Source organism: Schistocerca americana, chromosome X (assembly GCF_021461395.2).
Source record: "Schistocerca americana isolate TAMUIC-IGC-003095 chromosome X, iqSchAmer2.1, whole genome shotgun sequence".
Taxonomy (NCBI): Eukaryota; Metazoa; Arthropoda; class Insecta; order Orthoptera; family Acrididae; genus Schistocerca; species Schistocerca americana.
In genome coordinates this window covers 605465959-605480308 of record NC_060130.1, presented here as the reverse complement: position 1 = coordinate 605480308, position 14350 = coordinate 605465959, and the positions used below count along the sequence as shown (strand labels likewise).

Here is a 14350-nt window from a genome sequence, read left to right as displayed (position 1 = left end):
CGGGCGTAGCACCGCGTTGATTCAGACAGCGATCTCATTATGAGACCGACCGAAGGGGAACAAAGGTTAAAACACTGTACTCACATTAAGGAAGAAGAGGTTTAAATTCGTCGTCAGATAATCTAGTTTTAAGTATTGAACAGTTTTCCTAAATCATTTGAGACAAATGCCTGAACGCCTTTGAAACGGGCCCAGCCGATTTTCTTCCATATCCTTCTTCATTCTGGGTTTGTACTCCGTCTAAAATGACCTTATCGTCGATGGGTCTTTAAGCTCTTATCTTACTTCCTTTGTTTTACGTCCAGAAGGAGTGGCGTTCAAATTTCCTTCCGGCATTTCTGAGTTCGGTATACGTGACATTCTTAAATCGTTGAAGGATTTATTGAAAAAGGTCAGGACCGATTTATACCCAGATCTTTTTCTAGCAAATGTATATCTGAGTCTCTAATTATTTATATGTTGACAGTATCGAGATGATTTAAGTAATGATATTTCCTGAAAGATGGGAATTGTGTTTCTATTTCGAAGCCTTGCCTTTCGCACGCCATACTTTTACGCCGAACATATCCGGGCGCGTTGTACGAGGGCTATGTTTCTTTTATATTATTATTATTATTTATTTTTCAACTCTCCAATCGGTCGCGAAACTGAAACCACAGTGAAAATCAAAAATTTTTGTTTGAAACATTGAAACACACCTTGGATGAGAATTCCGCCTTATGCAAGAAACCTTTGGAGTTTTGTTTTACCCAGACATGTTACAGCACTTTTTATGCTATCTTCAGTGGGTTACTTTATTACCTTTCCGTAGAACTGTTGTTACATATTAACGTTTAGAGAAAACATTTTGGCCGGCCGTGGTGGCCGAGCGGTTCTAGACACTTCAGTCCGGAACCGCGCGACTGCTACGGTCGCCGGTTCGAATCCTGCCTCGGGCATGGATGTGTGTGCTGTCCTTAGGTTAGTTAGGGTTAAGTAGTTCTAAGTTCTAGGGGACTGATGACCTCAGATGTTAAGTCCCATAGTGCTCAGAGCTATCTGAACCATTTTTTGAAAACATTTGGTACAAAATATTTACATTTGCAATTAAGTGACTTGTCAAATATTATACATGGGTTGTTTACAGTTTACAAAAAAAAATGGTTCAAATGGCTCTGAGCACTATGGGACTCAACTGCTGAGGTCATTAGTCCCCTAGAACTTAGAACTAGTTAAACCTAACTAACCTAAGGACATCACAAACATCCATGCCCGAGGCAGGATTCGAACCTGCGACCGTAGCGGTCTTGCGGTTCCAGACTGCAGCGCCTTTAACCGCACGGCCACTTCGGCCGGCTACAGTTTACAGTTGTGATATGTATTACTGGGCTGATTCGTTGTACGTCGTTTATTACAATATGTCTAAAGTTCTGGTTTTATTGCTTATTTGCAAAAAGGAGTGGATGTATGCATTAGTTTATACACCTTACCTGAGGCTGTTGAATGTTTATGTTGGTATCTGTGAGTCCGCTACACAGTCTACAACGTGTCATCTGCAGACAGCAAACCGTAATTTTTATTTTACTTATTATACATTTCCGTACGAAAAGCCGTAAGTAACACGCAAAATAAGGCGGTAGGTACTCATTCTCGTTTGTAAGTACATAAGAAACAAAAATAAAAATTATATTTTGCTGTTTTCAGATGAAAAGTTGTAGATTGTGTAGCAGACTCACAGATACCAACATAAACACTGAATAGCTTCAAGTGAGGTATCTAAACTTATGCATACATACATACCTTTTTGCAAATAAGCTATAAAACCAGAACTTAAGACATATTCTAATAAACAAGATACAATGCATCAGCCCAGTAATACGCATATCAACTGTGAACTGCAAACAAACAATGAATAATATTTGACAACAATCACTTCATTCACAAATGTAAATATCTTGTAACAAATGTTTTCTCTAAACGTTAATATCTAATAACTGTTTTACAGAAAGGAAATAAAGTAGTCCACTGAAGATAGCGCAAAAATTGCTGAAACATGCAGTTTTTAGCAAGCACGGAAATAAGAAGAACTGCAACACCATTAGATGATTACTGAGACACACCTTCCAGCTTCTCTTCGTACACGCCGCTCCTATTTAGACATTTATCGCAGCGTGGCTCAACCTTGCCGGTACCCTCGCCATAGACGGCAGCCACATGTGCTTCCTGGCAATTCCCTACGCTGGTCTGCAGTTCATTGTCTGTACCAAACTGCTGTCCTCATAACCAGCGTTTCATGTGAGCAGAGACAGTTACGTCATGCAGTTTGCGTGAAATGAGGCGGAAACCCTCAGCAGGAACTTCACACTTTCGGGAGACACAACTATGCTAAGCATCTTACGGGCTCACTGTTCTCAGAATTGTAAAGTGCGACATGACGTAATCGCTAGGCATACTAGAGACACTGCACAACACATCTGTGCAAAGTTTCCTTGGATTTTCGCTAATTTCGCGATCGATTGGCGGTTGAGAAATCCTGCTGTTATCCCTCTCCTGTTGTTCAAATCATACAGAAGCTTTCCAGTATCCTGTTGAGTTGGTGTAGTATATCTTTGCCCGGAAAAGTTAAGCGTTCAGATATGTGCCCGGGGGCTACACACTATTTTATTCTGTCAAGAATTTTCGAAGCAAGCTACACTTTGCTGCAGTGAGAAAGATTTAATTTGGAATTATAAATGGTAATTACATTCTGCTGGATCCGCCTCAGTTGCTGAGTCGTCAGCTGCCATTTGGGGGACCCGGGTTCAATTCCCGGTACTCCCAAGCAATTTTCCTTGGTGAGAGGAATGCTGCGGGGTACACTCAGCCCTTTGATGCCAACTGAGGAGGTACTTGAAGGAGAAGTAGCGGGGTCCACGGTACGGGAGATCGATGTGCTGACCACATGCCCCTCCATATTGCATCCGAGTGATACCACGAGGCAGAGGATAATACGGCGGCCCGTTGAAATCCCTTGGTGCTTCAGTGCCTGGACGAGGAGCTTATTACATTCTGCTGATCGTTGTCACCGAGGTGTTCGATCTGAATAATTCCCTAGATATCTAATTATGAATACTTAGTGATAGCTATATGTATTTTGAATATAAACTGAAGAACCGAAGAAACTGGTACACCTGCCTAATATCGAGTAGAGCCCCAGCGAGCACGCAGAATTTCCACGGCACGACGGGACATGGACTCGACTAATGTCTGTAGTAGTGCTGGAGGGACTTGACACCATGAATCCTGCAGGGCTGTCCATAAATCCGTAAGAGTACCAGGGAGTGAGATCTCTTCTGAATAGCACGTTCCAAGTAGCAATTCTGAACTTGTTGAGTACCGCATTGTCCTGCTGGAATTGCGCAAGTCCGTCAGAATGCACAATGGACATGAATGGGTGCAGGTGATCAGACAAGATGCTTAGGTACATGTCGCCCGTCAGAGTCGTATGTAGACGTATCAGGGGTCCCATATCGATGATGTTTCGTTCAATGGTTCGCTGATGGCCCAGCATCGAAATATGCAGCAATTTGCGGAATGGTTGCACTTCTGTCACGTTGAACGATTCTCTTCAATCGTCGCCGGTCCAGTTCTTGCAGAATCTTTTTCCGTGCGCAACGATGTCGGAGATTTGATGTTTTACCCGATTCCTGACATCACGGTACACTCATGAAATGGTCGTACAGGAAAATCCCCATTTCATCGCTGCCTCGGATATGCTGCGTCTCATCGTTCATGCGCCGACTATAACACCACATTCAAACTCGCTTAAATCTTGATAACCTGCCATTGTAACAGCAGTAACCAATCTAACAACTGCGCCAGACACTTTTTGTCTTATACAGGGTGTTACAAAAAGGTACGGCCAAACTTTCAGGAAACATTCCTCACACAGAAATAAAGAAAATATGTTATTTGGACAAGTGTCCGGAAACGCTTACTTTCCATGTTAGAGCTCATTTTAGTTTCGTCAGTATGTACTATACTTCCTCGATTCAACGCCATGATTTCATACGGGATACACTACCTGTGCTGTTAGAACATGTGCCTTTACAAGTACGACACAACATGTGGTTCAGGCACGATGGAGCTCCTGCACATTTCAGTCGAAGTGTTCATACGCTTCTCAACAACAGATTCGGTGACCGATGGATTGGTAGAGGCGGACCAATTCCATGGCCTCCACGCTCTCCTGACCTCAACCCTCTTGACTTTCATTTGTGGGGGCATTTGAAAGCTCTTGTCTACGCAACCCCGGTACCAAATGTAGAGACTCTTCGTGCTCGTATTGTGGACGGCTGTGATACAATACGCCATTCTCCAGGGCTGCATCAGCGCATCAGGGATTCCATGCGACGGAGGGTGAATGCATGTATCCTCGCTAACGGAGGACATTTTGAACATTTCCTGTAACAAAGTGTTTGAAGTCACGATGGTACGTTCTGTTGCTGTGTGTTTCCATTCCATGATTAATGTGATTTGAAGAGAAGTAATAAAATGAGCTCTAACGTGGTAAGTAAGCGTTTCCGGACACGTGTCCACATAACATATTTTCTTTCTTTGTGTGTGAGGAATGTTTCCTGAAAGTTTGGCCGTACCTTTTTGTAACACCCTGTATAGTCGCTGCCGACCGCAGCGCCGTATTCTGCCTGTTTAAATATCTCTGTATTCATACACGTAAGCCTATACCAGTTTCTTTGGCGTTTCAGTGAATATTGATTTCTTTTTTTCGTATGGCAGGCCTATCATAATCTTAGATAAGCCTGTGATTTTCTAAGATATTTCTTGGCATGGAAAAGTGCTATCAGGACGAATATCAGTGTATGTTTATGAACAACGCCTAACCATTCTAGCCGGCCGGAGTGGCCGAGCGGTTCTAGGCGCTCCAGTCTGGAACCGCGCGACCGCTACGGTCGCAGTTTCGAATCCTGCCTCGGGCATGGATGTGTGTGATGTCCTTAGGTTAGTTAGGTTTAAGTTGTTCTAAGTTCTGGGGGACTGATGACCTCAGCAGTTAAGTCCCATAGGGCTCAGAGCCATTTGAACCATTTAACAATTCTAAACATTTTAACAATAATATTGGAGTCACATATTTCTACTGGCGTTTGTTGATAATGATAAGGAAACAAAAAAGAACTACAGAAACCACTAAGCAAAGGTTTGAAAGAAAAGTGAATTGTTCTTGTACACAACGTCCTCTTAAATCTTACAAATAAGGAAGCATTACTCTGCTGGTTCTATTTTCTATGTATTTACTCAGATGGTCGTACAGAACCTGAGACACATTAACAATCAAAATAATCATAACTAGTAAACGATCCATTTTTAATGCTCACTGGACATAGTTTCTTGATTAACTGATGAACTACAGCAATGAGCCACTTTTAGGTACTTTATTTCGCAGTGGCACCTTCTACGATCTCACTCAACTGCAGCTAGTGAGAAAATATGGTACAAAAAGTGGTATGGCCTTGTATTTCTTCAACTGACTGAATCTAATGCTGCGGTTCTCATGGATGTAACAGTAATTATTTCTTTTGCACTCCTGGAGTTTCTGTACTTAATTACGAGACGTCCAGTGAAACAGGTTTACTTCGATAGTAAGACATTATTCTTATACTTAGATACTAACAATGATTTCCTTGGTGAAGTTTGATATTCATAACCCACATCTAATGCGAGCAGATTGCTAACAGGTGGCACGGCTTAAGCAGGTAATTTACTTGCGAGAAAGAGAGACGTAAAGTAATGCGCGAGTGTTTGCAGACCCCCTGGTGGACCAGTGGCTGCTGATGGACTCTCCGGTGCCGCTGCTACTCATCCTGGGTTTCTACCTGTACTTCGTGCTGAAGCTGGGGCCCGCGCTCATGGCCCACCGCAAGCCCTTCGAGCTGCAGAAAGTGCTCATCTTCTACAACGCCTACCAGGTCGTCTTCAGCGTGTGGCTGTGCCTAATGGTAAGTAGTGTGCTAACTTTCGATTGTCCTACCCACGTGCCACTCTAAGACATAAGGAAATTTCTTACCAAACGGTCCCTTCAAGGTTACCTTTTTTTCTTTTTTCTTTTTTTTCCTTCATTAAATCAAGCTCTGTCTCTGAACTTTTCACCATTGTAGCAACAACACATCAGGTCTTTCCTCTTTGAATGTATATAGCTATAATTGTACTGAAGGAGGCCAAAGGGACACATCTCTCCTTACCTGACGTACGAAGTGCCATAGTTGCTTTGGCTTGGCGAGAACAATGAACATTTCGCCATGGAAACAGAAAGAGAGCATCTGCCGGTTTCTCGTGTTCTTGGTTGCACTAAAATACACTCTAATCTGTGGATGTGCCAGCCATAAGACGAGATGAAGCTTGGCATTTATATTACGTTTTCTTATATCTAACAGAGAGGTACTTCGAAATTGAAAACTATTTTCAGAGAATTCTATGACAGCCCCAAATGTTACTAATGTTCTGAGTTCATTAAAAAACATAAAGCAATTTCGTTCCAACAGTTAACAAAGAAAAATATAAGGAATCAACATATCAGACTGAAGGTAATTCAGATTAAGAAAAATTATGTGAAAGAGAAATGTGATGAAACAGAGAAGTTACATAAAAAATTGATACTTTTGGAGTTCATTAAAGATTAAAAGATTTACGGGAACGGGAAAAAGGAAAAATCCTAGTTTAAATCACAAATAAACCAGGAAACCTAATTCTGGATAATGATACTGAAAAGATAGAACGATAGGCTTGATGTCGAATACTCTAAAAGTCATCTTCAAAATCATTCACAATCTTGTATACGAAAAAAATTAAAAATATGAGTGAAAAACAGTTTGGATTTCGTAACGGTATGGTTACCAGAGAAGCCCGATTTGCAATGAAAATTTTGATATAAAAACGCCCAGGTTTGCATCAGGATGTAGTGCTGGAGTTCACTGATTACGAAAACGACTTTTACAAGTGAAAGATGATAAACTGGTGATTCCATTGGAAGAAAGTGAAATCGGCCATCGATCTATTAGAATAGTTAAAAGCATGTACTGGCAACAGACCGCTATTATGAATTGCGACGGTCAGACGTCAGAAGAATGCAAGGAGCAAGACAACCCTAGGTTCTGTCTCCACTCCTATTTAATTATCATTCGGAGACAAATACAGGCAAGCTATATAAAACATAGAAATAGAAATGAAAGTTAGTGGAAAAGTGATTAGCAAAATACACTATGCTGATGACGCAATAATACTGCAAAACGTTTAACACAGCTAAAGACACTATTTGAAAAAAAAAAAAAAATTAGTAGAGTGAACGACAATTTTCACCTCAAAAAATAATTTAGTAAAGCCAAATACATGATTATTAGCAAAACTACAAAAATCTCCCCCGGTGTTACTACTTACACCATACCAATTGAATGAGTACCAAAACGCACTCTGACGGCAAAAAAATAAAACAATCGCAATACCAACAAGGAGTTGTGCGACATAAACAAAAGTTGGTAGGCATGTTTCTACATCTGAAAGATGATTTATATTAAAACTTTGCGCCAGTCGCATAAGACGAAAGCCGATTTCACTTTCTTCCAATAGGATCATTATGAGGATGCAAATCACGTTTGCTCTAAATACACGTTGTAACGATCGTGAATATTAGTTACCTTTGAGACTGGACGTGGTGAGCTTATGGTGGTCAAGAATGAGTTAAAATGCGACAAATACATTATCAACACCTTACTGAGTAATGGCTACGAGAAGCTGGATGTTCCTTCTACAATATTGCAGAAAGCCTTGGCAGGAATGTAGCCACTGAACATGATTGTTGGTAATGGTGGTCACGAGAATGTACAGTCGCAAGAAGACGGATTCCGGACGACCACGTGGCACTACCGAGAGGGTAGGCCATAGTGTTCGGTGTATGGATCTAGTGCATCGCACTGCATCTGCAGCAACAATTTGAGTACCAGTTGGTATCACAGTGACACAATGAAATGATACAAATCAGTTACTTCAAAGACAACTCCGAGCAAGACGCACTACAGCACGCATTCCACTGACCCCAAACCACCAACATTTGCAACTTGTCAAGTGAAAGCTGGTTCCGCCTCGGTGGCAGCGATGGCCATGTGTTGATTAGGAGGCGGCCTGTTGAGGGCCAGCAACCAACATGTCTGCGTGCTAGACGCACTGGACCTACACTGGAGTTATCGTCTGGGATGCGTTTTCATATGACAGGAGGAGCACACTCGTGTTCTCTCACGTACCCTGATTGCAAGTTTGTACGTCAGTCTGGTGATTCGACAGGTTGTGTTGACATTGATGAATAGCATTCCAAGGGGTGTTTTCCAGCAGGATCACGTTTGCTCACACACCGCTGTTGTAGCCGTACATGCTGTACAGAGTGTCGACATGTTGACTCGGTCTGTTCGATCACCAGATCTGTCTCCAATGCCGGGACATCATCGGACGACAACTGCAGCGTCATCCACAAACACCATTGCCTGTCCCTATATTGACCGACCAAGTGCAATGAGCATGGAACTACATCCCACAAACTGACATCCAGCACCTGTACAACACAATACACACATTTTGCATGCGTACAACGGTTATTAATGTACCAGCGCTCCACATTTGCAATAGCTTATCTGCAGCTTACATTAACGTGTGATCTTGCAATGTTAATCAATTAAACATGTTATCTAGACAAACGTATTCCCGAAATTTCATTACTCTACATTAATCATTTTTTGGTGCTGAGATTTTTTCCGTCAGTATTTTGATCAATGATAACCCTCGATCAGATCCAGGAAATCAATAGCAAAATTGAATAAGTTAGAGTTGCCTTTTTGAAGATGAGAATGTTTTTTACCAAAACGTGCAGTTAAGACTCTGAATTATTAAATGTTACGTAATCCCCGTACTCTTGCACGGAATGGAATCATGAACACTAAATAAGGCAATAATCATGAAGATTAAGTTATCAGAAATGTGGCTATATCTACAAGTGTTAAAAATATCCTGGACATAAAGAATTACTGGTGAAGAAGTTCTAAGGAGAATCGATAAGAGTAAGAAACTAAGGAACAGAATCAAAACCAGAAAACTACAATAATTTGTCCATGTTATGAGGAGAAAGGTGCAATATTCTGAGATTCATAATGGAAGGAAAAATTGCAGGGAAAGGATCAATAGGAAGAAGATGAATATCGTGGGTGCAGAGTCTGAGAGAGTGCTTCGGATGACCTTCCCTATAACTGTTTAGATAGTCAAATTCAAAGAAAAAATATTTGCCATAATGACTACCAACCTCCGAGGAGAGGTAGTTCCAGCAGTAGTTATTAAACGATATAACAACAAAGGTACGCATGCAACAGAACACGCTGACAATACGTTCTAGAACGCCACGCATAAAAACGGGATTTATCCGGGGCTCACACCTCGGGTTTTGTTGGTGATAGTAAGGTAGGGTCAAGTGTTTTGGATAGCGCCTGACCTAGCGACCATTTGTTTACCCAACAGAAGGATCGTCTGAATCTATCCTACAATACAGGGTCAAAGTATGAATATTACACACTTCCTCCTGCTTAGGCAAATGAAGATAATGAGTTGGTTCTTTTTGCACTGGATGTTGTCTACCGTATGCCTTAAGGAATTATGGAGGCACCATTTAGTTCATTGGCGGTTCCTGAGAAAACCCCGAAAAAAGGGATTTTCACTATTTTTAAGCGATCAGCAGCGGATATCTAAATAACTAACGGCCTAAAATTGCTCAAATTTCAACGGTATATTCTCTAGGCATTTATTTCGAATTGCCATGTTCCCGTTTTCAGAAATCTTTACCTCTTATCGAGAAACACCTCAAAAACATGGTCTCTGGGTACCAAAACCGAGCCACAGATTCCAAGACGGCTATGGACAGCAAATAGCTGAAATTTTTGCTATATATTCTTAGTATAACTATCTGAAAGACCTTGAAAATTTTCTTGATATCCTTATCCGTTTCCTAGATATAAGTTAGTAATTAACCTACCTGTACACGTAATATCGGTATGAGGGGCAAACGTGATTTTTAAAGTGACGTAGCACGGAGAAATATACGGTAAGGTGTCTTCATCATCATCAGAAGGGTTTGGGGACCCCATTTTGTGGTACTGAAGCACATGCAAAACTTTGTTGCACGTAAAATTCGATCTGAGGTGTAAAATTAATTCTGAGTTTTTTATTTCACCTAAGTAAATCACCAACATTTTACTGACCCATCAAATTCTTTTCATATGAGTGATACGTCACGCTGTAGCAGAAAAGGAAAGGATCCAGTCCACAAAAAGGCGAATATATACCTGTGTAAAAGACTGACTGAAAAGTGGGATTCCAGTTGCCTCATTTTGCCTTCTTCAGACCATTTAAAAATTTCTCAGACACTCTGGCATCCGAACGCATTCTCGTTTTTATGCTGAGAGAGAAGGAGACAGTGGCAATGGGAAAAAGACGGGAAAGTAATAAATACTGGAAGATAGTAGACATTCATTGTGGTATAGAAAGAGCTACGGAGGAAATGGCAGTGTGAGAGAAAGAGAGGGACACAATGGCAGCGGAACAGTGACAGGACAGTACCAGCAAAAAAGTTAAGGAGACAGTGCCAGAGGGAAAGGGATAAAGAGAAGGAGAAAGTGGAAGTGGATAATGACAGTGATTTGGGAGGAAAGAGTGAGTGAGAATGGGCAAGTGGGAGTGGATGGGTATGGGCATGTACAGCGCTGGATTAGTGGGTGTGAGGCAGTTATAGAAAGGGGAGCTTGTGGGAGTGAGAGGTGAGTTGCATGTTAAAAAGAGCACGAATATATTCGCACGACAAAATATTTGGGAAACTTTTTCAAGATGCTGAGAAAGGTAGAATGAGGTAACTGGTACCCCAATTCTCAGTTTGTCATTTAAACAGAAGCATATTCGCTTCTATCGGAGCATTTTTCCTTTGGTTTCTGTACGAAACTAGTTTATTTTTAAAGAAGTTCGATGGAAAGTGGATAGCCCTTTCAGAAAAAGCAGAGTGTAGGAAGGAGAACTACATAAATTACATGTTTATCACGTCGTCTATTTGTATTAAGAAGGATGTTTGAGGACAATCGTTCCTTCGCATGCTAAGAATTTTATTAGCAAATGGCCCAGACGCAAGATCTGACGTATGAAACTACCTCTGGATGAAAATGTGAGGGGCACGTGTTGCTGGCTGTCTACTTCCAGACGATATGACGATATAAGACAAGGAGTATCATCAATATCTTCACTCTGAATTGCTAGAGCGGTTTGTGAATAATCGGACTGTGAGTCCATGTTGCCAAGAGGCGGTCAGGATGGAAATAGTGCAATTAAAGGAAAGCACCTTGGCCAGATAGAATAATAGCTGAATTGCTGCCTTAATTAGTATACTACACTATTCCATATCTGGCAAAGTTATTAAACTCTTTTGCAGGAATGGGGATCCAGAGTTCGGAAGATCTCGAATATCATTATACCAAAAAGAGGGAGAATACAAAGACCTAAGAAAAATGTAATACTACAGCCTTGCCATGAGTCCCCTGCAGAACGAATTCAAGATAGTGTCAGAGCTTTGGTTAGTTGGTTGATTCGGGGAAAGGGAGCAAACAGTGAGGTCACCGGTCCCATTGGATTAGTGAAGAATGAGGAAGGAAGGCGGCCTTGCCCTTTCAAAGGAAGCATTCCGGAATCTGCCCGAAGAGATTTGATGAAATCACGGAAAACCTAAATCAGGATGGCCGGACGCGGGTTTGAACCGTCGTCCTCTCGAATGAGAGTCCAGTGTGCTCACCACTACCCCTCCTCTCTCGGTGTCAGAGCTTTAGATGACAATTACATGATAACGATCGATACAGCTATGGAGTTCCATAAATCAGTGCAACAGCGAGAATGTTCAAATTCTGAAGGTGGCAGGGGTAAAATACAGGGAGCGAAAGGCTATTTACAATTTGTACAGAAACCAGATGGCAGTTATAAGAGTCGAGGGGCATGAAAGGGAAGCAGTGGTTGGGAAAGGAGTGAGACAGGGTTGTAGCCTCTCCCCGATGTTATTCAATCTGTATATTGAGCAAGCAGTAAAGGAAACAAAAGAAAAATTCGGAGTAGGTATTAAAATCCATGGACAAGAAGTAAAAACTTTGAGGTTCGCCGATGACATTGTAATTCTGTCAGAGACAGCAAAGGACTTGGAAGAGCAGTTGAACGGAATGGACAGTGTCTTGAAAGGAGGATATAAGACGAACATCAACAAAAGCAAAACGAGGATAATGGAATGAGCCCGCATCTCGTGGTCGTGTGGTAGCGTTCTCGCTTCCCACGCCCGGGTTCCCGGGTTCGATTCCCGGCGGGGTCAGGGATTTTCTCTGCCTCGTGATGGCTGGGTGTTGTGTGCTGTCCTTAGGTTAGTTAGGTTTAAGTAGTTCTAAGTTCTAGGGGACTTATGACCACAGCAGTTGAGTCCCATAGTGCTCAGAGCCATTTGAACCATAATGGAATGAAGTCGAATTAAGTCGGGTGATGCTGAGGGAATTAGATTAGGAAATGAGACACTTAAAGTAGTAAAGGAGTTTTGCTATTTAGGGAGTAAAATAACTGATGATGGTCGAAGTAGAGAGGATATAAAATGTAGACTGGCAATGGCAAGGAAAGCGTTTCTCAAGAAGAGAATTTTGTTAACATCGAGTATAGATTTAAATGTCAGGAAGTCGTTTCTGAAAGTATTTGTATGGAGTGTAGCCATGTATGGAAGTGAAACATGGACGATAACTAGTTTGGACAAGAAGAGAATAGAAGCTTTCGAAATGTGGTGCTACAGATTAATGCTGAAGATAAGGTGGGTAGATCACGTAACTAATGCGGAGGTATTGAATAGGATTGAGGAGAAGAGAAGTTTGTGGCACAACTTGACTAGAAGAAGGGATCGGTTGGTAGGACATGTTTTGAGGCATCAAGGGATCACATATTTAGCATTGGAGGGCACCGTGGAGGGTAAAAATCGTAGAGGGAGACCAAGAGATGAATACACTAAGCAGATTCAGAAGGATGTAGGTTGCAGTAGGTACTGGGAGATGAAGAAGCTTGCACAGGATAGAGTAGCATGGAGAGCTGCATCAAACCAGTCTCAGGACTGAAGACCACAACAACAATCCAACCAGCTAATTCTTATCAGTTCCACTGCGCTGATGACGATGTTGATATAGATGTTTGGTTTGTGGGGTGCTCAACTGCGCGGTCATCAGCGCCCGTATAAAGTCCCAATTTTTACACAGTCCAAATTTTTTCACAGTCCAGTCTAGTCACTGTCGCGAATGATGACGATGAAATGATGGGGACAACACAAACACCCCGGGCAGAGAAAATCCCCAACCCGGCCGGGAATCGGACCCGGGACCCCGAGATCCAGAGGCAGCAACGACAGCCACTAGGCCACGAGCTGCGGACTGCGCTGATGACGAATGTCACGAAGGAAACTGAAACTTATTTCTGGTTTTTGTTCTACGGAGGTTTTCATCCACAAAAGAAAATAGGGGAAATGTATTGGCAAATCGTATATGATTGTTACATATTAGAAGGATGAAATAATATAACAAAGGTATTATTGAATGCTCACGTCAGACAAGTTCAGCACTTACTTCAGTGAGTATTGCAGGTAGTTACGATTGTAATTTCTCCCTATTTTGTAATCAAGTGATCTTTACATAACCAATGAAAAATTTTGTAAAGAAAATAAATCACGAAGGTGAGGCCCGTATGCAAGAGAGAATAAAAATCAAAGGGGCTATATTCGCTGGCCCACAGATTCTAGAGCTTTTCGGAGACAAGCAATTCGATAAAATTATACATGACGATGAGAAATCTGCCAGGGAAAATTTTATAAATGTTCGTGTCTATCTCCTAGGAAATAAGAACATAAAATTATAAGACGCATGTGGGTGAACTGTTGTCATTTTCCGAAAAGCTTGGCTGGAACATGTCTCTGAAAATAGACTTCCTTCATGCCCACCTTCACTTCTTGCCTGAAAGTTGCGGAGCAGTTCCTGACGAACATGGTGAGCGATTCAATCACGACGCTGTAGTCGTGGAGAAGAAGTATTCAGGCAAGTGACCTCAAGCCGGTTTCGCCGACTCTTGCTAGGGATGCTCCAGGTGTAACACATAATCACCAAGTCAAGCAGGCACACGCAGCCGTTTTACAGATAATTCAGAAATCCTTCAAAATGAAACATAAAAGCACTGTTGATGGTAAAAGTGTTTGTAGTACTGAATATTATATTATTTTATTTATTCTTCATAAATAAATGGATTTTTG

At 41.7% G+C, this 14350-nt stretch overlaps 1 protein-coding gene across 1 annotated transcript in view; it reads left to right on the top strand.

Annotated features, from left to right (window-relative positions):
* LOC124555777 (elongation of very long chain fatty acids protein 7) overlaps positions 1-14350 on the top strand; it is a 124604-nt gene that overhangs the window by 55133 nt on the left and 55121 nt on the right. The window contains exon 3 of the mRNA XM_047129828.1: positions 5782-5972. Coding sequence (XP_046985784.1) covers positions 5782-5972 — 191 coding nt within the window. The remainder of the gene's footprint in view (positions 1-5781; positions 5973-14350) is intronic.